Raw genomic sequence first — 26,224 nt, 5'->3', positions numbered from 1 at the left:
CTGCACACACTGACATGTGCTGCACAGACAGACACAGCTGGCCTTACCTTAAGATACAAAAGCAGCTTTTAGCGCCCGAAGATAACCGGCAGAAGCCAAACCTATGTTTGCTGTCAATGTCAGTCAGCACAAACGTGAAGTTTTGTCCAACTTGGCTGGCGGAGAGGCTGCAAACGGAAGCAAAAGGAATGAAGTAAGAACATATTCTAAACAGAGAAACCACTATCCACAGCGTCATTGATCATGCACACATCTACTGCAACAACTGGTAGAATGTAGAATATATTTTATATATACAGTATATATATATATATATATATATATATATAAAAATATATTGTTTTATAAAGAGTAATTAAAGGGTTACATTTGTCATATTAATTTAAAAAGGAATATGTTTTATCAACACAAACTGATTTGATCCTGAAATTCACTTGCTTGATTTACATCTCTAGGTCAGCGGCATTTACCGTATTTATCGGCGTATAACACGCACAGGCGTATAACATGCATCTTCATTTTAAGAGGGAAATTTCAGGAAAAAAATTTAAATTTCTAAATAAAAACTTTAATTTTATCTGTTAAATTGTTAGTTCGTTGTTGCGCCGTACACAAAACCCCACTTTACTTCACTACTTTACTTGTACCTGACGGGTACAAGTTCTCCTACCTCAGACAGCGAACTCTCGCAGTGCAGAGCGTTGCCGTGGTTACGCTCCGACGGCCGCGAGAATTAGACGTGAGGAAGGCGCGGCTTGCCGTTGCCTACTGATTGCCTCACACTCCACACGCTGCTACTGATCCACGCTGCTGTGCGGTATGTACGGAATATTACCGGTATATCGGCGGTGTATATGGTAAAAACATGGCTTCTTAACATTATATCAGCGTATAACACGCATACATCATTTGCCCCCTATTTTCAGGGGGAAAAAAGTGTGTGTTATATGCCGATAAATACGGTAATTATCAGTGTCACAGCCACAGGACTGAGGTTTGCAAAGTCAGCCTCCAAGCGGTACTGGAGCTAGTAGCCTGTCTGTACGCGACACAACAGCCATCCCATTGACACAACAGATAAACATACATGGACGGACACTCATGTTCTATGTGAATAGGTAACAAAACATATATCACATACACATTATTGGGGGGTATTCAATCTCCAGCCGCTATTTACGATAGGGGAAACAGCGGCAGGGCCCTATTCAATGCTGTCTTCCCCGACAGCATTGAACAGGGATCTCAGCAGAACGTGCCCGACCTTGGGCATGTTCTGCCGAGAACGGCCGGGAATTGAGGAACTCCCGGACGCCGATCGACGATTCCCGCCAGCATCTCGTGGCCACGCCCCCTTTTTGGCATCTGGCAAGCAGGACATTGAATCCCGCCTGTCGATTCAGTGTTGAGATGGCTGAGAACAGGACAGGGTGACAGCTGTCTGGCCAGCCCGTCAGTCATGACCCTGCATTGAATACCCCCCTAAATGTAGCACACACGTTACTTGTAGGAAGAGGGAATACATTAGTATACATAGGGGGCATTCAATCCCAGACAATATTTCTGGCCGGCATTTTCAAATAGATTAGGTGGAACTTAAATTTGGTCTGTTCAATGCCCATTTCTCCTGCTGTCGGAAACATTGCGACAGTCAGAAAGCCCGTAGATTGCCGAAAAATGGAATCGACAATCCAACGCCCATTTCGACAAGGCAGATTGAAAAGTCGAATCTGCATAGATGAGTCTCAATACTGATGGCCCATATTTCCGGCTTTTCGGAAATATGGGCCGGGATTGAATACCCCTAGCTTTCCAGCAATGACCTCCAAGCCCTTAAAATGTGTGTCCACATATGTCCGCTGTACAACTCGGTATATCTATACTGTACCAGAGTGTTCCTTGTGACCAACTCTTCTTAGTACCATGTGGAAGATATAGTTATAACAACAACAACTAGTAAGGAGTAAGGACGAAGTGTTGCCCTTGATGCTGCCTCTAGAATGTTACAGCTTGCGCTTTCTTTCTTCTCCTCACTCTTTCCAACTCCCCTCTGTTTCTTTTTTCTCCTGCTCTCTCTCCCTCTCTTCCTCCATGTCACTCTGAAACCACATCTGTCAATTACTCATCAGCACTTGATTTTTAGAATAACAGCATTATATTTATGCTATCTTTGGTAGTGTACTTTTTTCGGCTACACAGTGGTTTTTGTGACCAGTGTTTCGTGTGTACATTTCCCCTCTCTTCTATCGGGTGTATTATAGTAGATCTACACTTTGTAGGTCAACCCCATATGGTGGACATGCCTTAAGTCGACAGATAAAAGAAAGTGGGTATGGTCAACAGGGTCAAAAGGTCAACATGAGAATGGTTGTCACAATATTTATTTTTTTAAAGGGTTTTTTTGGGGTGTTCTTTTGTACATTTCACCATATCTAAGCAAAATCGGTGGAATCAGGTACACGAGCGGACTTAAAGCTTCGGGTACGGTGGCTTGCTAAACTTGCCACAGGTAAATGTAGTCCAAATCGAATTCCAATTGTAGCTCAAACGAACAGAAAATCGAGCAAACGAGGTAAAACGATGGAAAAGAGATTGCATTGACCATTTGTTTGTTAATCATTGTTATGTCAAATCTCTTGTACCTGTCTACCTCCGGCACGGCCTACCTTTTACCGGTTGAACTTCTAAACTATTGACTTTCAACCTATACATTATAACACCTCCTATTAAATACCTTTGGATAATGCTTTTATACTTTTTTGATGTGGCTAAAGATGTGTATTAGTGGCATTTAGGAGTGTCTGTGTTCTCATCACGTGGTACCACGTGATGAGTAATGTTCCAGGCAACACGCATGTTCCTCTGACAAGGGAAGGGAACTACTGTAGCGAATGGCTGTGAAAACCCGGACTTGACTTCACTGTGCATTCATCGAATCTCCCACCAGTACACCGGAGTGGAGGCATTCAGAGTGTAGCCTACGATCACTGGGAATCAGTGTGTACTGGATAGCAGGTGTCACACCATGGGCGGTATTCATTGAGGCTGATTCGCCAGGTTTTTATGGTGATTTTGTGCTGTAAGGCGAATTTCTGACTAAAACAGTGAATCACCCTATTCGATGACCAGATGGCGAATACATTTCAAGGTTTTTTTCGCCATGATTCACCGAGTAGCAATCGCTATCTTTTTATGGTGAAGTGGAAGGTGAACTTTTAAAATAAAGTGTTTTGTTTTTTACAATTGGTGTCAAAAAATCTGGAATTTTATTCTGAGGAGGGGCATGCTATTTTTATTCATGTGCTGTAAGCACATGAATATATATTTAATAAAAAAAAAATATATATATATATATTTTTTTTTTTTTTTACACAGACCAGCCAGCAGGGGGCCGGAGCCGAGCCGCTCATTAGATATTCATATATTCACTGCACCCGATCATTACATATGCATGATCGGGTGTAGTGAATATACCCGGTCCCCTGCTGGCACCCCCGGGGGGCAGCCTGTGCTGCCTGGCTCCCGGGGAGCCCACCTCCCCCCCCCACAAACGTTCTGGGGCAGGCAGGGAGACTTCCATCTCCCTGCCTGCCACCGTCCTCAGGCTCCCTGCGGCGTCCGCCGCAGGAGCTCAAATTCGCCAGTCAGGGGCAGCGAGCCCCTGACTCGTTGAATACCGGAGCCGGCGAGGCTCCGGAACGCAGCGAGCAGTGGCGAATGTGCAGCGAATCCTAAACAGGATTCGCTGCACGTCGCCAGTATTCACATTAAATACCACCCCATAAGTGATATCACTGGTTCTAACAAATTCAGAAATTGCAGCCCATTAAATGACTACCTCCTTTTCGTGTAAGTGAGGTACATGAAGAATGCCTAACTTTCCAAAGTCCTGTGTAGGCACTACACAAACCGTCGGGAAGTTAGGACAGCGGCCATTTTCACGTTCACAGTATAAAAATCGCCTGTGGAAAATGCAAACTCAACATTTTCCAGGATAACTGTGCACGAGAGCTAATCTCTGGCACAGCGCCAGCATCCACTCCAATGCTCCGTCAGGCGAAGGAAGAGAGGGCCTAGACGAAGACAGCACACAGACTTTCTCTTCTCTTAATATGCATAGGCTACAACTGTATCCACGGGAATTCGTTTTGGCGAATGTGCCCTTCAGACCATATTAAAAATGGGTAAAATAACAAGTTTAAATCAATAAAACACGGTTTACATAACAATAACATGAACATAACACAAACACTACAAAACAAAAATGCTGAACGGAAAACTGAAATCTTTATATGGAAAAAACAACATTGCTTAATCCAAACAGAACTACCCAGTGTAACACAATGCCTATTAAACTTCTAAGATCCAATTCAAATATGATCCAAATCTCATAAACCTAATCCAATACCTAGTAAAAACAAAACCTAACCCAAATCTTATAAAAACTCTACAGCTAACACCAACGTCATAAAGCACATGAATCTCTCTTACAGAATTTTTAAAGCGGCCTTGTATAAAATATGGTCCTGCTTTGTTTTGCTTTCATCTGTATTTTGGTACAATAAAAAGGAGTCCTGCTACCTTTCCCATTCCCCCATATTTACAGCACCGCGATAGCAGGACAGGAAGCAATTCACATAATAATATATTTAATCACTGTCAGGTTTATACAAATACTTTCAAGCCACTGAAGTTGTAGTACAGTAAACGGCGATATAGAATGGATAGAAATACATAAAGAAATATCCTTTAATTTTGTAGTAATTAACGAGGGCATTGAGAGTGATTGATTAGGCAGCAATTAACCAAAACGGACAGATCCAAAAAGCACGGTATCAGTCAAACTGTTAATGCAGAGATATTCTGGAACTACAAATCCCAGCGTACCTTGCCAAAAAGTTTCATGATTCTGAAAATAGGACTTTAAAGTTGTATGATACTCTGATGTTCATGCGACTGATAAATGATCATTGAACTACAATAATGGCCGCAGTAAGGATTTATTCTGCAAGTAATTGACAGAAATCGGCCATTTTGTGATGAGTATAAGTGGCAGCAAAGTGTGGGCATCTCGGGATAAACTTCCGGCACGTATCAGCACCCATCTTGTATGCAAGAAATGTGTCTCCAGAATCTCAGTTACGGTACCCAATCAGAGTGGCTCACTCAGAGGTTAGATGTTTGCCTGACCTGCGCCGATGTTGCGAATTCGTACACTGCTGCGAAGATTCCTGAGAGCCTTTCTATACACATTCTGGGGGCTGTTTTCTCAGCGTATTTTTCACATCTGAGGTGGCATTAGTGTATCGCTAGGTATTAGGCCCATGGACTATGTAGATATACAAAAGTTAAACCTTAGAAAGCCGCTAGAGATATTGCCAATGTGTACGCCAACCATACTAACACTCTGGTCCTCTAGCTGCTGCTGAATAATAGTGATCAGCTACCAGGCCATGGTGGGAATTGTGGTTCTACAACACCTTGAGATCTGGACATTGTATAACTCTGGTGAAGAGGAGGGAATCTCTGGCGCATAATAAAATGAGAGATGCATTTAAAGTAATACATTTATCTACTATGTGGGCGCTTTAGTTCTAATGTAGCCGTTACTTCCAGTAAGGTGGGATGGAGAGACAACTTAAGAACTTCCCATGAAAAGCAAACCACAGGAGATTCATTTTCGCCCATGCAGATTTAACATTGTTAAAAGTAGAAACTGCATTGTTGAAAATGGCCACTAAATTGTGGAATCTGCCGCTGTTTTTGATAAAAAACAAAAAACACATGGATCAACGAGTTTTACGGAAATCCATGTGTTGATGTTTTTTCCGACCGTCGAAAAATTTTCAACAGTCAGAGAGATTGAATATTCATCCTAGTCTTGTCAAAAAGTGCAAAAATGTCCGACTATCGGATATATCGGCACACATTAAATAACCCCCGCCCAAGTAATGATCTGGTAATCTATGGATCTTATGTTAAGTATTTGCTCTGGTGTCTTCCTTAGAGAGACTGCGTCCATAAACATATAAAATATGTACACACTGGGTGGTATTCAATTCTGCGGCGAGGGAGTTTTCTACGGCGAGGAAAAGCCATCCTCACCGTCAAACCCCCTAGCCGTATTAAATGTTTGGGCAGAATCCTCACTGTGAGAGGCCAGCGAGGATCCCTTTAAATGGCGAGGTTCGCCAGAAATGCAGTGAGTCTGCTGCATTTTGTGGCGAGTCCCACCATTTTAATTGTCACACCCGCCGTTTTCACCTCGCCAAAGGGAACCAGCGAGGTGGAAATGACGAGTGAAGGGAGGGAGTTGAATACTTGACTGCGCTATTGGCACTTCTCGCCATCATAGCTTGCCATCAGGGGCATTGAATACCCCTCATTATAATAAGTCTTAAGAGACCTGTTGTTTAGGTACCCAGGAGCATATGGCGCCTTAATCTTGCTCTGCGCCCTACACTACCTAGGCCTTGGAAGCATGGTTGCAGGTGTTAGAATTGACGCTGGAGAAAGGTACTATATTATGATGTAAAAAACATAGATGCAACAGGATTAAAGTGACTATATTATGAAAAAACTATTATGAAAAAAACAATGCTAGCTAATTTTCTTCAATTAAAATGACATGCATAATTTATATTGCACTGATACTAAACCTAAAAATGCACTAGAAACACATTTACTGTATATATAGTACACACAAGTCTTTTCTGCTTGATTCCTAGTTATAACCAGTGATGTAAAGATAATGCATTCAAATAAAGTCAACCATACCTGTCCAAGGAGAACGGGAAGCAAAATTTGGTGACGGTTTGTAGGACATCCTGTAAAGAAGAAGAGAGTGGTCAATCAGCATTATACTTTGTAGAGAGGCCCATTGCATGGTACAGGGATATGTTATTTCTACTGCATCAGCCAAAAACAGTACTGCAAGAAGATTGTGTACAACATAACAAAATGCTGTCAAAGTTACTAAAGGAAACAGTCGAGGCCCCTGAGTAAGGTGCTTTTGTAACCCCCGAAGCAACTACTCTGGCTGCACAAAAAGCAGAATTTAGCATATTTCTTACATTTGTGTCTGTTTCGATACACTTTTCTAGTTTTTCAAACTAAGCCTGAAACATCAGTACTGTGCAGAAAATCTGGGCAGTTATAGAAAAATGCTGCACAGTGCTATCAAAATAGAATTGTTGAAACTTTTTTTTTTTTTAATTAATAAAATGCAAAAATTAATTAAATGATGTGTCTTTCATTTGATGAACTAGGTTTCCTTGGCCGACCACTGCATCTACGCTGCTCAATATTGCCTATTTCTTTGTGCTTCTTCAAAAGATTTTGAATAGCACTTCTTGAAATCATAGATTGCTTTGAAATCTTTGCCTGGGAGAGACCTTGCTGATGCAGTAAAACTCCCTTATGTCTTCTTGCTGTGCTCAGTCTTGCCATGTATGTATAACCTGTGGCATGAACCTCACCTTTGTAGCAGAGTCTGGCTGTTTCTCATCCAGCCTCATACACAGCTGTTTCTGTTTCAGTTAATGACTAGGTTTAAACCTACATATGAAAATCATGCTCATTGTAACCTGTTTGGTATGATTGGTTTATAATACACCTGACTATAGTCCTGCAAAATCTCTGCCTCTGCAACTGTACCTAGAAAAATTGATGCTGTTTTGATAGGATTTTGAGATCATTTTGATTTCTCTTCATTAACTTAGCATTTTGTTAATTGAAATCGATAAACTATTAACATTTCTACTTTTTAAAGAATTCTTACTTTGCATGCATCATTTTTTACAGACCTGCCTAAAAGTATTTAAAAAAAAAAATCAACGAAACGCGTTGGTTGCTGCCTGCTGACTCCTCCTTTAGATAAGTTACATTCTCCTATATATACCTGTATTTTTTAAAAGTATTTTCTAAAAAGTATGTTTTTTAAGTATTTTTAAAAGTATTTCTCTCTTTTTTAAATGTATTTTTAGCTATTATATGTATTAAAAGTATCTATTTTCCCATACTGTGCAATATGCACATATCTTTATTAATAAATATAACATTTTTACTATTACTGTGCAGGTTATTCAGTCGGTGAACCCTTATCCTTTGTTTTCTATTTCTCTAAAAACGCCACTCACCACAGAAGAAAAATTTAAGGGATAGCTAACGCCCTAGATAAATAAGGGAATTACGTGCATATCACTAGCAATCAGGGGCGCCGATTTAAGTTTTTTTTCCGGTGGGTGCTCTCCCCCCTCCCCACAGACTACCCCCCCCCCCCCCCACCCACTGCTCGCTGTCAGGGATCCTGATTCCTGGCAGCCGCAGCGGGGTCCCAGCAGCGGATATGCTGTCAGCAGCAGGGTCCCTTCGGAAGATGGGAACTAGTAGCGGTATTAATACCACTACTAGTTCCCATCCACCAAAGGTACCCCCGCTGCTGACAGCATATCCGCTGCTGGGACCCCGCTGACGTAGCATGTGGGTGCTCCTCAATTTCCGTGGGTGCTCGTGCCCCGGAGCACCCACGGTTTTGGCGCCTATGCTAGCACTGCACTTTAATAACCTATCGTGACCCAATAAGGGTACATCAGCTATTTGAGGACACAAGTGGCGCCTCGCATATATTTCATAAAATATAAATATATATATATACACACTGGACCTTGATAAAGGGGCGTAAGGGCTCAGAAACGTTGGTGATTCAAGCTGCCAAAGTGTGGTCTATTTATTTTGAGTAACGCCACCCCCCCCCCCCCCCCCCACACGTGTTTGTATATCAGCAGCATCCCCTGCTCTGTCGGAGGGCACCGAGGTTGGATTTTTGTGTCACATAAATTGGACAGATTAGGAGTGCTTCCACCCCAGTATTGTATATATACATATATATATATATATATATATATATATATATATATATATATATATATATATATATATAGTACATGTGCAATTCTGCCTAAAATGCCACAAAAAACATACAAACCTACAGATGTGAAACCACCCAGCAGCAACGACTTGTTCACATTTATACATACGTGTTTGTAGGGTTAAAAAAATTAGCCATAAACTAAAATAATTCTGATAATGACCAACATAAGATGAATAATGCCACATAAATTAATGCAATGAATATTTCATGTTGTTTTAATCAAGTTTTCCAGGTATCAAACAGACATGAAAATTGGACGTGCTGAATTTTCCTTGCATCGAAAATACTAAAACAGGAAGAATCGCAGTTATATGGGATCCGGCAGGAGATGACAAACAATAAATACATCCAATATGCAATATTTTTGCCTATGCAACACATTTATATTGCATATGCAGGGGTAAAACAATGTACACGAGGAGGATGTTGTCACACAATGAGGAATTAATCAGAGAGCAGGGGGCTGCCTATAATGAGAAATCTGTTGAGAGGTATTGCCCCTCGAGGGACAGTCACCAGCCCCAGCATATGGGGTGCGGGAAACGAAACCGACCCTGTGCAACTGCCAATGCTGGTGGCTGTTACCTAGGAACCAGGGGCTCTGGGAACGCAGCACACATCAGGAGAGAGATGTGTCACAGAGGACCACAGAGCTTCCGATGACAATAATAAAGTCACTGGTGCCACTCACGTCTATGTCTGCCAGTGCCTTACTAATATATTCTCTTCTGAACGCAGGATAGAAACATTCAGAGGCACCAGATATTTAACACCCCCGATGTTGTTATTCCTTTTTACACCTCTTCCCAAGTTTATCAGCTTCTGTAAGTCAATGGAATAGAACTACAGAAAGAAAGTAGCAAAGAAGAAGGGAAACAAGTGAATTGTTAAACATTTCCTTACTGTATTGTAGTTTGGTGAACACTGCAAACAGCTCAAATAGTACAGGAAATACACAATGGAGTCATTCGTAAGCAAGCCGGGTAATAGGGTTGTACAGCCCTAACGGCAAGCAGGAGGAGCAATCTGTTTTTCACGTCCGAACAGTGGCCCTAATTCTGGTCTGCTCAGCCCCCAAGGGTGTTCGCAACGGGGGACTGATGTGAACACCTTTGCCAGATTGCGAAGGCACGGGGGGGGGATGTAGGCGGTCAAGGGGCGTTCGCATGAAAACGCTGGGTGTGCCCAAGGAAATGTTTGGCACTCCCATGCAAATGCACCTGGACACTTGGCTTCCGGAGGGGGAGCGGCTGACATCACAGGACAGGACGCCGCAAGTTGAATGCAGCAGAAACAGACTTGGATCTGCGAGCACTGTCAAAATCATTTGATGGTTGGCGATAATCAAATGATTTTGGTTCCGCACGCCTGTCAACGAATGGATGTTTATACAAAACATCGATTCGCAGTGCGGTGGGAATATTCGCTCGGAAGCGGGGGCTGGCATTCCTACAGCCGGAGGGCACCGTTTGAATGCTCGCTAAGCAGCGAAGTAACGCTGCTTAGGGAGCCCACCGGATCAGGCCCAGTATGCGCTAAACCGTATATATATATATATATATATATATATATATATATATATATATATATATATATATATATATATATATATATATATATATATATATAGCATTGCAGGTGGATTTGGCACTCCCAACCAATAATGTACACGAGTCAATAGGTAAGTATTAGCAACATTTCAACGTCATTTATTAGACGTTTTCATCGAAGCCTGATGAAAACGTCTAATAAATGACGTTGAAACGTTGCTAATACTTATTGGTTGGGAGTGCCGCATCTACCTGCAATGCTGTTACATTTTCCTGGTGAAGGCACCCAACATATTTGAATAAGCGTTGGAGCTGTGGATGTGCCGGTCGTCCGTCCAAATTATATATATATTATTAATTATTATTAATTATTATTAATTATATTATATTATATTAATTATTATTAATTATATATATATATGAAAGTGAGGTCCTACATGGGTCACGTTAATTCTATTCTCTAACGAGTGGAGGGTGCTAATAGCTTAATTATTTATATTGCGGTAGGAGGGGTGTTCACGGAACATACGCCTAAAGCAAAAAGGGACCGGCGTAATAAATGAGACACCAGTGTGCACGGGGACCGCTCTCCTGGTCACAAGTAATGAATTATCACCGCTCACTGAACGGCTGTTCCTCACTTCATTTATTTCCAAACGGCGTCTATTGTTCCATAAACAAGCAATATCAATCTAATTACCTGCCCAATGGGGCGGAGAGGACCGCTGATTCAAGACATTTTGCGGCATTTTTAACCCTTTCTGTGCCAGTCCATGTAACTTACGGCATCTTAACCTCCACTCTCCGCGGTTGACCCTCGTGATTGCACCACTCAAGCCTAATCAGGTGGAGATAAACTTCCCTGTACTGCGGCCTCCGGGCTACATACTCCAGCATGGTCCCTATCTTGTGCACAGAGAGGAGCTCAGACGCACCACACGTGTAATAAATGACTGTGTAATCGGAAGAGGTGGAAGCAGCAGCCAGATGTTTAGCATCACACGTCTGAGGCGGAACAGTGCGTCCTCCTCTGACAGCCTGCAATCTTCACCTCTGCTTACCCTGCTTTTACACACTTAGGGGCACACAGATAGGGCTGGTGGGGGGTATATTTGTTACAGCTGAAGGAGTGCTCCACAGGCTCAAGTTTCCACCAGTGGGAGGATATGAATCCTCACAAAATCAAACACTTTCTTGAATGATTCCCTAATATCTCTGTGTGTGTGTGTGTGTGTATATAGGAATTATTTACATTATGTGAATGTATTCCATTAGCAATGGGAGAAGAGGATACAGAAAAAAAAATGCACAGTAAATATGACAAAATAAAGTTGTCAAAATAAAGACGACCGTGTTAAACAATGCAGTGTTCATTCTAGCACCCTGCGGCTTGTAAAATCCTTGCAGTTCCTCCTTCCTGCATGGGGTGGCGCTGTCTGCTGTGGTGTTTCTACCACAGTCTTGTTGGTATCTCAAAACTGAGGTACCAGATTGTGCTAGAAACAGCACAGCAGACAGCTCCACCTCATGCAGGCAGGAGGAACTGCAAGGATTTTACAAGCTGCAGGGAATTTGAATGAACACTACTAAAGTGAAGATCGGTTACATTGTATTGAGCCCAGTACACACAAGACGATGGAAGCCCCATGCTGAGCGATGTGATTAAGCACAGATCGCTCAGCATACATCGCTGATACACACGCGATGCACCAGAGATTTGTGCTGAGCGATCTGTGCTGACTAGCGTTCTCTGGTGAGAACACTGGGAATCCGACCAAATTCTGACAGCAAGTATGCAGTCAAAATCTAGTGCGGTGATGGTGACCCTAGGAACGGTCATCGCTGTCACTATGAGGTGTCCACATAAAATGATGTATGCGGAATTTGTAAGTAATCTAGTCAGATCGCTCGGAAATAGCATAAATCGCTGGCAATATGCATATTGCCAGCAATTGGAGTGTGCACCGGCGGGGTGCGTGCTCCCGTTTTCAGCCCCCTAATGGTCGCCGGTCAGAGGGGCTTGCTCCTCCGACCAGCGACTTCCCCTGCCTCTTCTCCCGGCAGTGTGTCATTTTCATCAGCGACCATCTATGGTCGCAGATGAAAACGGGAAACTGAGCAATATTAGTGTTCATTCTAGCACCCGCCATCTATGAAAACCCATGCAGTTCCTCTTACCTGCCTGGGGTGTCGCTGTCTGCTGTAGTGCTTCTAGCACAGGTCTGGTTTGCATATCAGTGCTGATATACAGACCACACTGTGCTAGAAGCACTACAGCAGACAGCGACACCCCAGGCATGGAAGAGGAACTGCTTGGGTTTTCAAAGATGGCGGGTGCTAGAATGAATGCAATATACTGCTAGCAATATTTTGCCAGTGATCAAATTGCTCCGTGTGCACGCACCTTAAGTGATACATACATTAAAACAAAAACAAAAAAGATTTTCTGAGCATCATTAGTGCATACACAAGGGGGAATTTAAGGTCGACACCTGAAATAGTCGACTTAATGCTGGTGTTGACTTTCAGGCTTCTGGACCTTACCCCTGTTGACCTATTTGGGGTGGTGGACCCAATGGCCCATACCCATAATAAATAGGAAGAAATACATCTGGTTTGGCACAAACTGGTTTACTTATCACCCAGGATGCCTGCCCACATTTTGATCTCTGGAACACTGTCTGGGTTGTAGATCTGGCTGGCAAGGTGGAAAAAACCAAGCGGTAATGTCAAAGTGCAGCCTAATAAAATCTTAGCATAACCCCCTTTATTATTGTCAGCTTTTTACATTTTTCTTTCAATCCAATTCTTGATCTCGCCTCATCTCTATCTGTTGCCCATCTTTATTCCGAGTGCCTATCATACATCGAATCTTATTAAATTTTTTAAAAACGGGTCTAAAAATAAATAAATCAGCATTTAAATATCTGGTCACCCCCGGAAGGTGCAAAAGGTGTCCCAATGGAAGTCTACAAAATGATATGGTGGTTTCCACTCTGCGGGCATATAACACAACTCATTTGCAGTAAGTAAAAGGCTGGATCCCTCTGATGAGCCTATGATAGCCCCTCTGTAACCCTGAGTCACACAGAAATGTGGTCTTCTGCTAAATAAAATACTGTTTTTTTTTGCCAAGTGTTCTGAATACTGTGTGAAAAACACCCGCGTTAGGACCAATCAGCCCAATATCTACTATCAGAAGACGAAGAGCATCACATCATCTTGGCCTGAATATCCGTGTGCTTTCCTGTACAAACGGGGAAATGTATGTGACATCTTAGAACATAATTTGTACTGAAGGCTTGCAATCTGTGCGGGTAAATTACCTTTAGTAGCTTGATCTGATAATCATTCATGTTGGGATATTTGCTCAGCAGATTCATTGTTTGATGTTTTCACATCATTGTAAAAAAAAAAAAATACAAGTATTTCTGTGATCATCCAGAGCTGCGATATGACAGTTCTGTCCGCCCTTACACAGAGGTGGCCGTTAGAGATTTGTTACTAGAACTTTAGCGCATACAGCCTCGTATTGTACATCCTTTACGCTCCATGACATTCGGTAACATTTAGCTCAAACTGGATGTATTTTTTCTTTCCTTTGGTAAATACAATCCTTCATAAAAAGGTATCACCAGTAATGGTGCCCATACACTATGCGATGCGCACCGTGTATTTTAAACGACAGTAGATTGCATCGCATCTAGTTCAAACCGCATGTGATGGGCCAAAGCGCTGTGCGTTTTGAACTGGACACAATGTAAAACTAGTTCATCAGATCGACAGGCATTGGGTCAACACCATTAGATCATCATGGGTCTAGGTTGACAGGTAATTAGGTCGACACAGGCATTATGTCAACAGTCAAAAAGGTCAACATGGATTTTTCACAGTTTTTTTGAGCCGACATGCGGTATTTCATGCCCTACCATCCACTAGGTCACGGCGGGAGAATAAAATAGTGTGTTGAGCGTAGCGAGCCACCGTGCCCGAAGCATGGCGAGTGCAGCGAACCATGTGAGGGGACGCGGTGCTACGTTTCAGTGTCTGTGTCGACTGTGTCGAAATGCGGGTTAAAAAAAAAGGTGAAACCCCCCCCGTTGACCTTTTACCTGTCGGCCTTGCCCATGTTGACCTATTGACCTGTTGACTTAGACCCATGTCAACCTTTTTGTATGTCGACCCAATAGTGTCGATCCAATGCTTGTCAACCAGTCTCTTGTAGACCTAATGATCCATACGTTTCAAAAAATACGGGCAGCACATACTTTGTATGCTGTGTGATCCTGCGCACATATTGCGCTACATGCACCGTGTATTGGTGGCATAAGCAAGTACAAGTTTCAGCCCCAATAATTACATTTTAAGCAAACTTCTTACGTGAGAGATAATTAGAAGCAGGTAAAGCCCTTATATCGTTAAAACAGTTCATTCATCTACAATGGGTTGATATTGATCTAAAGATCATTTTTAAATATAAATTTTGTGGTCAGTGGCAGCAGGTCAGATGTACAAAATAATACGGATCCCAATGCTCCTGGCGACTGCTCTGTTCGCGGTACTCTGTGCATGTGGTTAGGGCGGTCTGACATTATGTAAACATGGTGCTAATTCAGTAGTGATTGCAGAAGTGCCAAAATCGCAATCAGCCAATGTCGCTCTTCTGCACAAGTGCATCGGCCGCAAGGCGCGTGTACAGAGCTCAAAGTACGGTCGCATCCCGGAAGGATGCAATAGCTGTTTAATGGACAGCGGCAGGCACCGGGTGGAGTTTACGGGGAGTGGTCCAGACAAAAAAATAAAATAAAATTGACAGCAAAAAGCAGGAGATTTATGCGATGAGACTGCAATTATATTGTGATCCCAGGGCGTTTCTCTTCATCCTGGGCGGCCCCCAGCATGCGCTAACATGTAGTCGCAGTTTTGCTATTTTACAAAACTGCGACTGCTTATGAATTAGCCCAACAGGGCGCTCATGCTAATATCTGAATGAGTTTAAAGAAGCCAAATCTAGATAACAATTTGGAACTTTATGGTCGGACTTATTATATCTCATAAGTTGTATTTATGAAATGAGTTTCTTAATTCAGTGTGCCCTATTTTGTTTGTGAAAGCCTCTCAAAAAGGTTCAATTTAATGATTTTGGTAAATTATTAACCCTACATATTAGGAGAAATATAACACATTTAATTTCAAGATGGCTCCATGGAATTGGGTTGGGTGTTGGCGGCCTATGCAACTTGCGCCCCAACAAAATAATACTGGGACCAACATAAATGCAGATCTTTTCATTGAGAATTATATAGTTGCAGAGATCCTTCCTGGGGACGTACAAACCAACAATAACGTATACGTCGTTCCAGAAGTTCATCAGTGTAACAAGACATTTTGCATAAATGTTTTGTATAAAGTCTGGCAGCCATATTTATGGGCATATTTGGAAACAATCCACCTGGTTTCGCTTGGAAAATTTCCAGTTGTCATATTGCTCTGTCTGTTACATTTTATACGCACCACTTTAAGGGGAGTATTCAATCTCATTTTATTTACCTCGTGCAGTCGACTTTATTATGGTTAGGGTTTGCTCGACTGAAATATTTTTCCCTGCAAGCAGTGATCTCGCCAATTCAAAGTGTCAGTCCTCGAAATCTCCTCCTGTTGACGTTTGGAACGCCCATAACTCGCAACATTGTATAAACTCGCCTTCGCGCCATGTCCGCGCCTATAAAAAGGCTTGTAACTCGTGTTCCCTCGCCTATTCCTGTTATGACTGGCTTTTGGTTAGATACGGAGTATTGTTCCTGTGGGATTTCTTCACTTTTGTTCACGCGCATTGTGCAAAATCCAGCTTCTTTGACAGCTCTAACTTTGCAGGTAATTAATATATATATTTTTTATTGGTTTTGGTCGGTGATAATGCTGTTAGCGTCGAGCCATGAACTCTGTACATCGTCGTGTTCAGATGCAAGGTAATGATTTTTTTCTTGTTATTAACATGTCTTGTGTGGCAAACTATTTCACAATAAAATACAAACATCACGCCTCAAGATGAAGGCGAGCAAAACACCCAGAATAATTGCCTAAAGTGTGTCGAGAAATACCTCCATACCTGAACATTGAATAGGGTGCGTGTCAAATCGATTAAAAAAAGGGTCCAAAGAGCTCGGTTACTCAAGATCACATAATCTCGACAGGCGAGCAAAACGAAATGAGAAAAAAAAAAAACCCTAGCGCGGAAAAAAACCAAAGGATTGAATATCCGAGATGCAAAAAAAAACAAAATTCTCAGGTGAACTCCATGAAACGCTGGATGGCGACCGAGCTCGACAGACATTGAATACCCCCCTAAATCTACTTAAGTGGGAAACTAACGCCATCCACAACCTAAAATGATCTTAAAAGCCAATATTAGTGTATTTGAAATAAAGCAAGAGAAACTGAGCAAGCAATACCGTCTGTATAAACTTCAGTATTTGTACTATAAAAGTCTGGCGTGGATGTCTTTCAGGCAGACCCAATGACCCAATAAGTGTGATCACCATACTCCTGCCTCATTTATTTCACAAAGTATGTCAGAGAACCAAACAATCAATGAGTGCCTGTGTTACCATCAATACGTTCCGTCTTAAATATATTGAGCAGATCTGGACTTGGCTCAGACGCATTGAGCGGCTCCAAATGTCAAGCTACGATTTGATTACGAAGAGGCTACAACCTTGGGATGAGGAGGCAGGTGGCGAACGTCCCGATCAAGCAGTGACACTGAGGAGCCTTCTCCCTCTGGGGACACAGGTCAGACATTGCACTTTAAATGGAAACACTTGCTATGGATCCATTTGTTCCCACTTCATAAAAAAAAGAGATATTATCATTTACAAAAAAAAAAAAACAACAACTTACAAACTGAGCAGTAAAACAACAAAGGAGCCCGGTGTGTGCACATCTGATGACTGGCTTGCTGTATTTAAACAGAATTAAGGGATTGTATAAAAAGTTAGATCACTTGGCCTTAATGTAGAAAGGGAATAATCACAACCAGCAATAGACAAATAGAGATTAATTTATAAAACAATAAAAAAAAAAAAACGAAACATTCTATAAAATGCAAAAACACTCTACGAACTCCAATAATCTGCAAAAATTCAGAAGATTGTCAAAATCCGGCATGTTATAAATACAGTCGACGATAGTTTTTCAGATTGAATCAGTGATATAAGATTATCCAAGGGCGCCTATCAGGACAACATTTTCTATGTGTTGATTGGCAGGATTTGCACATGATGCCATCCCCGCATAGTAAAATCTTTATTGGTAAAAGTGCCCCCAGCGGGCTTCTCCGTGAATGCGCTTGATACCAATGTGTCATGTTTGGTGCCCGTTTATAGATAAATTTAGGGGTTTATTTTTGTAAAATGATGTTCAGTTCAGAAAGATGACGCAAGCAAAAGGTAGACATGGCTAAGGTCGACACTAAAAGGCCTCCATGAAGGTTTTTATTTATTTATTTTTTAACGAAAAACTCTGGCCTGAAGTATGGCAAGTGATGCCGGCCATGTGAGCAGACGTGGTACACTCATTGGAGCTACAGGTGCTCAGGTGTCGACAAAGACAAAAAAAATAACAACAAAGATAACATTTCATGCATCAACCTTTTCTGTGCCGACGCCCGTTTGTCACTGAAGACCTTGTGCATGTCGATATAGACATTGTCAACCTAACAGTCCACACTCGGAAGACTGCTACCAGACATTTCCTTGGTCTCCAAGTCACATTACGTGTAACGGGACTTGTTGCACACAAAGGCCCTTATTCTAGTTGAATCGGACGGATGGGTATTTTGGACGGGCACTGAGTGTTCTTAGCCCCGCCTACCGTACAGATCGCTCACACCGTCCGAATGCAGTAAGACGCCGAGCGAATGGACTGTGAATAGATGTTTCATGCGAACACCTCCCCCATCTGTGGGAACTTCCCCCATTCTCCAATGGTCGCCGACCATCAAATGATGGACCGAGTTGTCAGGCAGCACCGAGTGCTCAAGACCACTCAGACATTTTTCCGTATGAAAGCAGGGATATGGGTGGGCAGCTGACATCCGGATATGTCATATGTCTGCCCCCCACACGTGTGTCACAGCCAGATTACCATACGTACGCCCAGCATTTTTATGGGAACGCCCATGAAACGTGGGGCGTACGCATATGGTAAATGAGCCCAAACAGCCCTTCACGCCCCTCTCCTACCCCTGCTCGGATGGCTCCGACCGATCGTTTTCTGCACAGAATTCACGCCATGTTCGGACATGCGAGGCGTTCGCACATGCGCAGAAACGCCTCTGCACATGCGCTAACACCAAACATCGGCCGTCCGACTGCACACGCAGCTGTCCGACTCAATCAGAATAAGGGCTAATGGACAGATGTATGAGTACACATCTATAGTACGGGAATGTAAATATAGTGACCTGTTTCTTGGGTTCCTGTCTTGATGGCTTCATATTTAGGCAGTCCAAGTTTTTCAACAAGTTTGAAAGTGGCAGGTTGTCCAGTGGCTGATTTTAGTTTTGATATTCATATTTTTTGTTAGGTTTGATAGTGTAAGTATCAATGATAAAGGGGAAGATTTAATCACACCTAATGCTGGGTATACATTATACAATTTTGTGGGCAATCCACCTGAATTGCCCAGATAATTGTTCAGTGTGTGGGACATTGGTCCACATGTCATATCATCCAGCAATTTACTAAAATGTAGGTGCTACCGCTCAATGAACAAAAATATTGTTCCCCTGAAGTCTGTCTGAAACGCGTAGGATGTTTTTGTATTGCCGTTTTGCCTGATGAAGAATCAAATAAAAACTATTGGATGAACATTGCCTATTGCTTCACTGAACTACACATTTTAACCTCTAGCTTCTGCTACTTTCTTATTAACACACTTATACAGTAGCTTAGTTTTTTCACTTGTGTGCTGCCCTGGGATGAATGGCTTATGCTGGACTTTTTGGGGTTCCGCACCCCAGATTCAAACTTAGTATTAGGGACACACCAGAAATGAGGTCACCGTGAAGCTGGTTGGTGGGCAAATATTTATTGGCTAATTGGTATACCAAGAACCTCTATTATTGATTGATTGATTGATAATATGGAGTGTGCATCTGCGCCATGTGTTTTTCTTTGCAGAACTACAAGTCCCAGCATGATAGCACCTCATGTATATAGGGTATGCATTCTAAGATAAACCCCCCCCCCATAAGCTAAAATTGTGTATACCTGAAGGTTGGGACACCTTCAACTAAGAGTAGCAGCTCGCCCACCTGATCTGAATATTATTTCACCAGCTTGGTCCCTGGTAGCCACAGACTGCAAACTGTAGGCACAATGATGGTAAGACCTAAAAATTGACACTTATTGCTAGTCTTGGGGATGGATTTGGGGCGCGGCTCCCCTTGGGTTGGTGTAACCGAGTTGCTTTTGGGGTGGCACACCCTAACATTTATTTAGCACTATTTATTTTTCACTAATATTATACTTTCTCTAGCACTACACATTTTAACCTCTAGCTTCTGCTACTTTCTTATTAACACACTTATAGCTTGTGTGCTGCCCTGGGGTGACTGGCTTATGCTGGCCTTTTTGGGGTTCCGCGCCCCAGATTCAAACTTAGTATAAGGGACCCACCAGAAATGAGGCAACCAATGAGAACTAAAGTATCCTCTATGAATTGCATAATATAAAATTATACAGAGCAGCCGATTGGTTGCCATGGGCAACTTCTCCACCGGCTTACTTCTCCTCTCTGATCACTGCTTCATACATCTAAGTATTTGGTATGCATTGTCGACATTCACAATGTCGACTGTCATTATTTAGACACCATGACGTAGACGTGTTCCTTACGGTGACAGACAAAATGTTAACACATACCCTCCAACATGACCCATTCCATTAGGTACAAAATGCTCTGTTCCTGGACTTCCCTTTAAGTAGCAGTTACAGAGGTGGGGCTCAAGCACAGTACAAAATTCAAAGAGGGGGAGTAACATCAACTGCCAGTGAGTCCAGGACAGTGATGTTTGGGGTGGCAATATATGTGGCTACCTTTTTGAATATTGGACTGTGCTGCAGCCTCACCTCTGCAACTGCTACTGGCAGGGAAGTCCAGAAACAGAGCATTTTGTACCTAATGGAATGGGTCATGTTGGAGGGTATTTTAACATGTTCAGAATGTCGACAACCACAAGAGAAACTGTTACATGAAGTCGATATCGAATGTTAAGCATAACTTTAAAAATTCAACATTACGATATTAACCTTTTTACTGTTGCTATTGTCATTGTTAGTAATATGACTGAATACTGCGAATACACTGAAACAGAATTGTCGGAGAAGAAATAGCTGTAAGCGGAAAGCTAGTTATTCCAAAATATGCATTTATTCAGATTGCAATGATGAAAACAAATAAAAACAGTAGACCAGCAGGATAATATTTCTAGTAGAATGTAAACCGTTCCCAACATCATTACCACGGCTCACTTGAGACCTGCCTTGGGCATATGCAAAATCCTATTGTTCAACTACAGATGCCCAAACGCTGCTTGGCAAAAGGCAGCAAGAGGGAGGTGGCATAAAGGGGCCTTGATCAGAGCGAAATAAAATAAAAAATACTTACAGTAAAAGTTGCAACACAAAATATAATACAGTTTAGTTCTATGAATGGTGTACAGATCTGAATGCTTTCATTAGAGCACATATAGTCTTTGCTGTAGCACTTCAGCGTATATATATGTCTGCAATGATTTTAGGAATAAAGGTGTATGCTGGACATTTCTTCTATATTACAATGAGCGAACATAGATATTTCTCCCTGTGTTTAATTATAAGTGTATACCGATATAATAACGTATTAAGGGCACTTGCACTAACACACGTTACAATATGCGAAATGTTGGTGAGAATTTGGGCAGCGTTTTTAATTTTCTCTTGGCTTTTTTATTCCGCTCCTCTCTTGCAAACTGGCTGCCAGTCTTTGTAGCCTGAATTCTATGTCGTTAATTGGGAGCTGTGGTAATGAGGAAACTGCCTTGTATTCATCAGAGAGGAGGCGGATTGAAAGCAACTGACAAATGCTGTTCATGAACCCTGGCAATCCTCTCTCTGGACAAGGCGCCCTTGAGCCTGCCTGGGTCTAATCAATAACACTTTATGTGCTAGTAAAGGAACAAGACGGTGGTGTCCAGCAACATCATCAAGGAAAATAAATATTAAAATATTGCCTAGAGACACATTTCTGTACAGTGGGCGCTAATCTATTCGTGTAACTTTGCAAAAGTTATGGAGATAAAGTTCACTGAAGTATCAAAGGTAAAGAATGACAACAAGTGATTCCTCATTTGGTACATACTATTATTTGGTAAACACAGTGTCATGTGACAAAACAAAATACAGGGCAGCGGTAGATGCAATAGGTGATTACACGGTTTCAACTAATGTAATAAATATACAGGCTGAGTATCCCTTATCCAAACTGCTCGGGAACAGAAGAATTTGGGAATATTTGTATATTTGAATGAGGTATCTTGCATTTATGCTGTATAAGCACATCACACACATGTAGTGTTCCCGCTAGGCTGTTTTAGCGGGGCGCTGCGCCCTGCCCGATTTTTAAAGGGCAGAATGCGCCCTGCCCCTCTAGAAGCGCCCCGCTAAAACAGCCTGCTGCCTGCCCACCGGAGTGCACCGGTGAAGCCCAGCGCCGCCATAGATTGCGGTGCACGGCGCTTTCCCGGCAGCTCAGGGACTTAGTTACGGCCGGGCACACCCCCTTCAGTGTCGCGGCGGCCCGGGCGCGCCCCCTTTAGTGACGCGGCGGCCCGGGCACGCCCCCTTCAGTGACGCGGCGGCCTGGGCACGCCCCCAATTGTGACCGCGGCGGCCCGGACACGCCCCCAATTGTGACGCTGCGGCCCGGGCACGCCCCCAATTGTGACGTTGGCGTGCACGGTCCGCCCCTCCAGCGCCCTGCCCCGTTTGGTTCCTAGAAGGAACACTACACATGAAATACACAAATATATTTTATTTGTGCATGAAACCAGGTGAAACAAGGTTTTAAAAATATATAACAGTTTGTGTACTATCTCAGGCACTGAATGTGAATGCCAAGCAATCACGTCCTTGCACATATTTAGTGCCAGTTACATGTTATTTCCCCAGTAGTGCCAGTTACAGATGTACCCAGTAGGTTTTTAGCAAAAAAATAAAACTACATTTTGGAGACTATGGTTTTCAAAATAATTTGGATAAGGGATATTTAGATAAGGGATACTCAACCTGTATTAAGATATAGAGTATACATGTACAGTACATATATAGAGAGAATGAGGAGCTTCAAAAAAATGGCACCCGGAGTGCAGACCTGTAATTGCACTGAACTGCACTCCGGCGTGCCTGAGCTCCGTCCAGCGGGGAGCGCGTGAAGCCGCCCAGCAGCACAGCACCCAGCTGCTGGGAGGAAGGACTGTAGACCGCGCCAGACCGTGACAACTGCCTCACAGGACTGGGGTCATGTGTTTGATTCCCACCATGGCCCAAACTGTGCGGAGTTTGTATATTCTCCCCTGGCTTGCGTGGGTTTCCTCCGGGTACTTCAGTTTCCTCCCACACTCCAAAAATATACTGGTACTTTAGGTTAATTGGCTCACAACAAATTCTAAGTTTCCAAGTGAAAATAATGGTTAGTTTATGCATTATGCAAGATTTCTACTCTGTAAATTAATATCAGCATCTTTCAAGTTAAAATGGCCATTTGCAGCATAACAGTTACAATTGTGTGTATCTTATAGTCAAGCTGCTGAAAAGCAAAAAGGAGTTTATAGAAGGAGTGGGAGAACCAATTAAGAGATTTTTTAGGTGGATTTGTGTTTTGATTCCAGAAACTTCTGTAAGTAAAGATATAAAATAATTATATTAATGGTAAAATACAAATAAAGTTATACAGATATACCATGGAAACCCAGGGCATACAATTTGGTTGACTTTGATATAACAATGCCCTGGTATAATCTAGTAATACAATGCCGAGTATATACATTTTGTTACCAAGAGTGGAGTTGTTGATAGAACATATGTCGCGTATAATGATCCTTAGAACCAAATTACTATTACTTTCTATTATGTCTGATTTTTTTTTCTAATCTTGCTCCTTTGCTTTTAACTCACAAACTGCTGTTACGATTGGGGGTAGAGAGCAACCAATCAGGTAGTCTCTATTATTTTCTAGGATGCAAGAGATAAATTATAGCTACAACATGATTGTTTGTAATTGTAATGCCAACAATTTACATTTTTTTAAGTTTTACTGGTGTTAAGGGGTGTACACACAGTGAGATTTTGGCAGGAGATGTTGACTAGTCAAAATCTCCCTATTTTTCTCCTGCTTAGTCAATATTGTCTAGCATAGACAAATAGATTTTCACTACACCATAGACCAGGGGTGTCAAACACACGGCCCGCGGGCCAAACCCGGCCCGCCAGACCTCTTCATGTGGCCCGCGCAGCCACCGCCAGCCTTCACCTTTTATTCTCGATTTTTTTTTAAACAAGAAAGCCGCCTCTTCAGCGCATGTGCAGCAGCCTACAAGCCAGAGAACGTCTGCCCTCTAGCGCAGTGCCGTCGGTCGTCAACCCCTCTTCCGCTCCCACATGCTGTATAAGAGCCAGAGAGAGGAAAGAGCAGGTCCGTCGTGGTGAATGGTGCTGCTGCTGCTGTGCGCTCCAGGTCACTTACTGCTGAGTGTGCACTGCACAGTGACCGGGAGCACGCTGCCCCCCACTCCTGGATAGATAGTGCGAGGAGCGCTACTCACAGGAGGGAGGGGGAAATGCGCCTGTGTGAGAGCGCAGCTGTGTCCTTGGTGGTGGAGCAGCTCAGACTGGAGTGAACGCATCAGAGCGGGTAAGTGTCAAACTCTCTGCCTATGTGTGTGTGTGTGTGCACTGGCACATTGCAGCCCATCATTAATTGCTGTGTCCCATGATAATAAGCAGGACATATGCCCTAAGACTGAGTGCTGCCCCCCTGTGCAGGCAGCGTGTGCCCTAATGCACTGCAGTTCACAGCAATAGCAGGAAGGAAATGCTACTGCTGAGTTACAGTGGTATTATTTGGGACATACTTGTATAAAGGACACTATTATGATAATAAAGAGTGGACACATAGTCCTACAGATACAACCGGCCCTTTGAGGGTGACCAAACTGCTGATGCGGCCCCGATGAATTTGAGTTTGACACCCCTGCCATAGACTCATTACTTAAGGTGTGTACACACTGGGAGATTTTAGCTAATGGACAATTTTGACTAAGCAATTTTGAGAGAGATTTTGGCTAGATGCACTGGAGATTTTGACTAAGCGATTTTGTCTAAGCAATGATAGTCTATAATCTAGTCAAAATTTACTTGCCTGCACAGTCAATCTATGATAAGCAATTTCTGCTAGACAATATTGATTAAGCAGGGGAAAAATAGGGAGATTTTGGCTAACCTTCTAGGAGATTTTGACTATCTAGTCAAAATCTCCTGTTAAATGTTCTCCGTGTGTACACCTAATGATAGTCTATGATCTAGTCAAAATTGTCTTGGCTGCACAGTCAATCTATACTAAGCAATCTATGCTAGACAATTTTGGCTAAGCAGGAAAAAAAATAGGAAGATTTTGGCTAACCTTCCAAGAAAATCTCCTGCCAAAATCTCACCATGCGTATATCCCTTTAGAAAAAATCCCTTAGTCAAAATCTCCAGTGCATCTAGCCGAAATCTCTTTCAAATTGCTTATTCAAAGATGTCCATCAGCCAATATCTCACCGTGTGTATGGGGCTTTAGAGTGGAAAGGTCAGGTTTCAAATGGCAAAATAATGTAATCTAAGAGGCAACAATCCTAGTATTGGTAATATTCCCAGAACACAGATCAATACATCTAGTATTAGTGTGCAATCAGTGGTTTTAGAAGTAGTAAAAGTGTGTAGACCCATTGTACATGGATGATACACACTACGCAGTGGCTTAAAATCCAACTGTGATCTGCGGGGGGATGCTCTAAACATCCGCACCCCCTTACCGCCGCCCATCGCCAGCTACCGCAAGCATTATTATCGCATATGCTCTAACATATGCGATAATTATCACAAAAGACAGCTCTTGCGTTAAGCGCTGTCTTTTGCGTTGACCCGGCGATGAGCGGCGGGTTCCCGACGGCTCCTACCCTCCCTCTCTTACCCGGCTGCTGTCTGCTGCTGCTGGAGGGGGGGCTGGCTCTCCTCCTCCCTGCTCCCAGAAGAGTATGTAAAGTGCAGGGAGGAGGAGATCACAGGTCCGGGCAGCACATCTCTGTGCTGCCCGGACAAAGGTGAGGGGGGTCAGTGCGGGGCGGCGGTGGGTCGCGTTAGAAGCCCATAGGCTTCTATAGGGCATCGCCAGTTTTTCTGGCGATGCCCCCCGCCGCGGCAACCTGGTGGGGGATGCTCAGAGCATCCCAAAATGCAGTAAAAACCCAGATAATTGGGTTTTTACCGCATTTTTAGTTTAGAGAATCTCCCCCCTGATAAGATTCAGAAGAGGTCATAGGCCAGCTACACACCAGAATAACGGCCATATATTCCGTGGTTGGGCTGAATTCCCTTTGACCTAGACTATGTAAGATTGGCCGTGCATACTACACAATATAATTAACGTCAGAATGAAACCT

The 26,224-nt window shown here is 42.8% G+C and overlaps 1 protein-coding gene across 4 annotated transcripts in view; it reads right to left on the bottom strand.

Annotated features, from left to right (window-relative positions):
• The window catches only part of DENND1A (DENN domain containing 1A), a 593,192-nt gene that overhangs the window by 413,160 nt on the left and 153,808 nt on the right, over positions 1-26,224 (bottom strand). For all 4 annotated transcript variants that reach the window (XM_083161010.1, XM_083161012.1, XM_083161011.1 and 1 more), the window contains exons 4-5: positions 6,778-6,827; positions 48-167 (exon numbers count right to left, since the gene is read on the bottom strand). In XM_083161010.1, the coding sequence (XP_083017136.1) occupies positions 48-167; positions 6,778-6,827 (170 nt within the window). The remainder of the gene's footprint in view (positions 1-47; positions 168-6,777; positions 6,828-26,224) is intronic.

This window comes from Crinia signifera, chromosome 9 (genome assembly GCF_055691185.1).
Source record: "Crinia signifera chromosome 9, ASM5569118v1, whole genome shotgun sequence".
Taxonomy (NCBI): Eukaryota; Metazoa; Chordata; class Amphibia; order Anura; family Myobatrachidae; genus Crinia; species Crinia signifera.
Note: the sequence above shows the minus strand (reverse complement) of the source record. Positions and strands in the feature narration are given on the sequence as shown.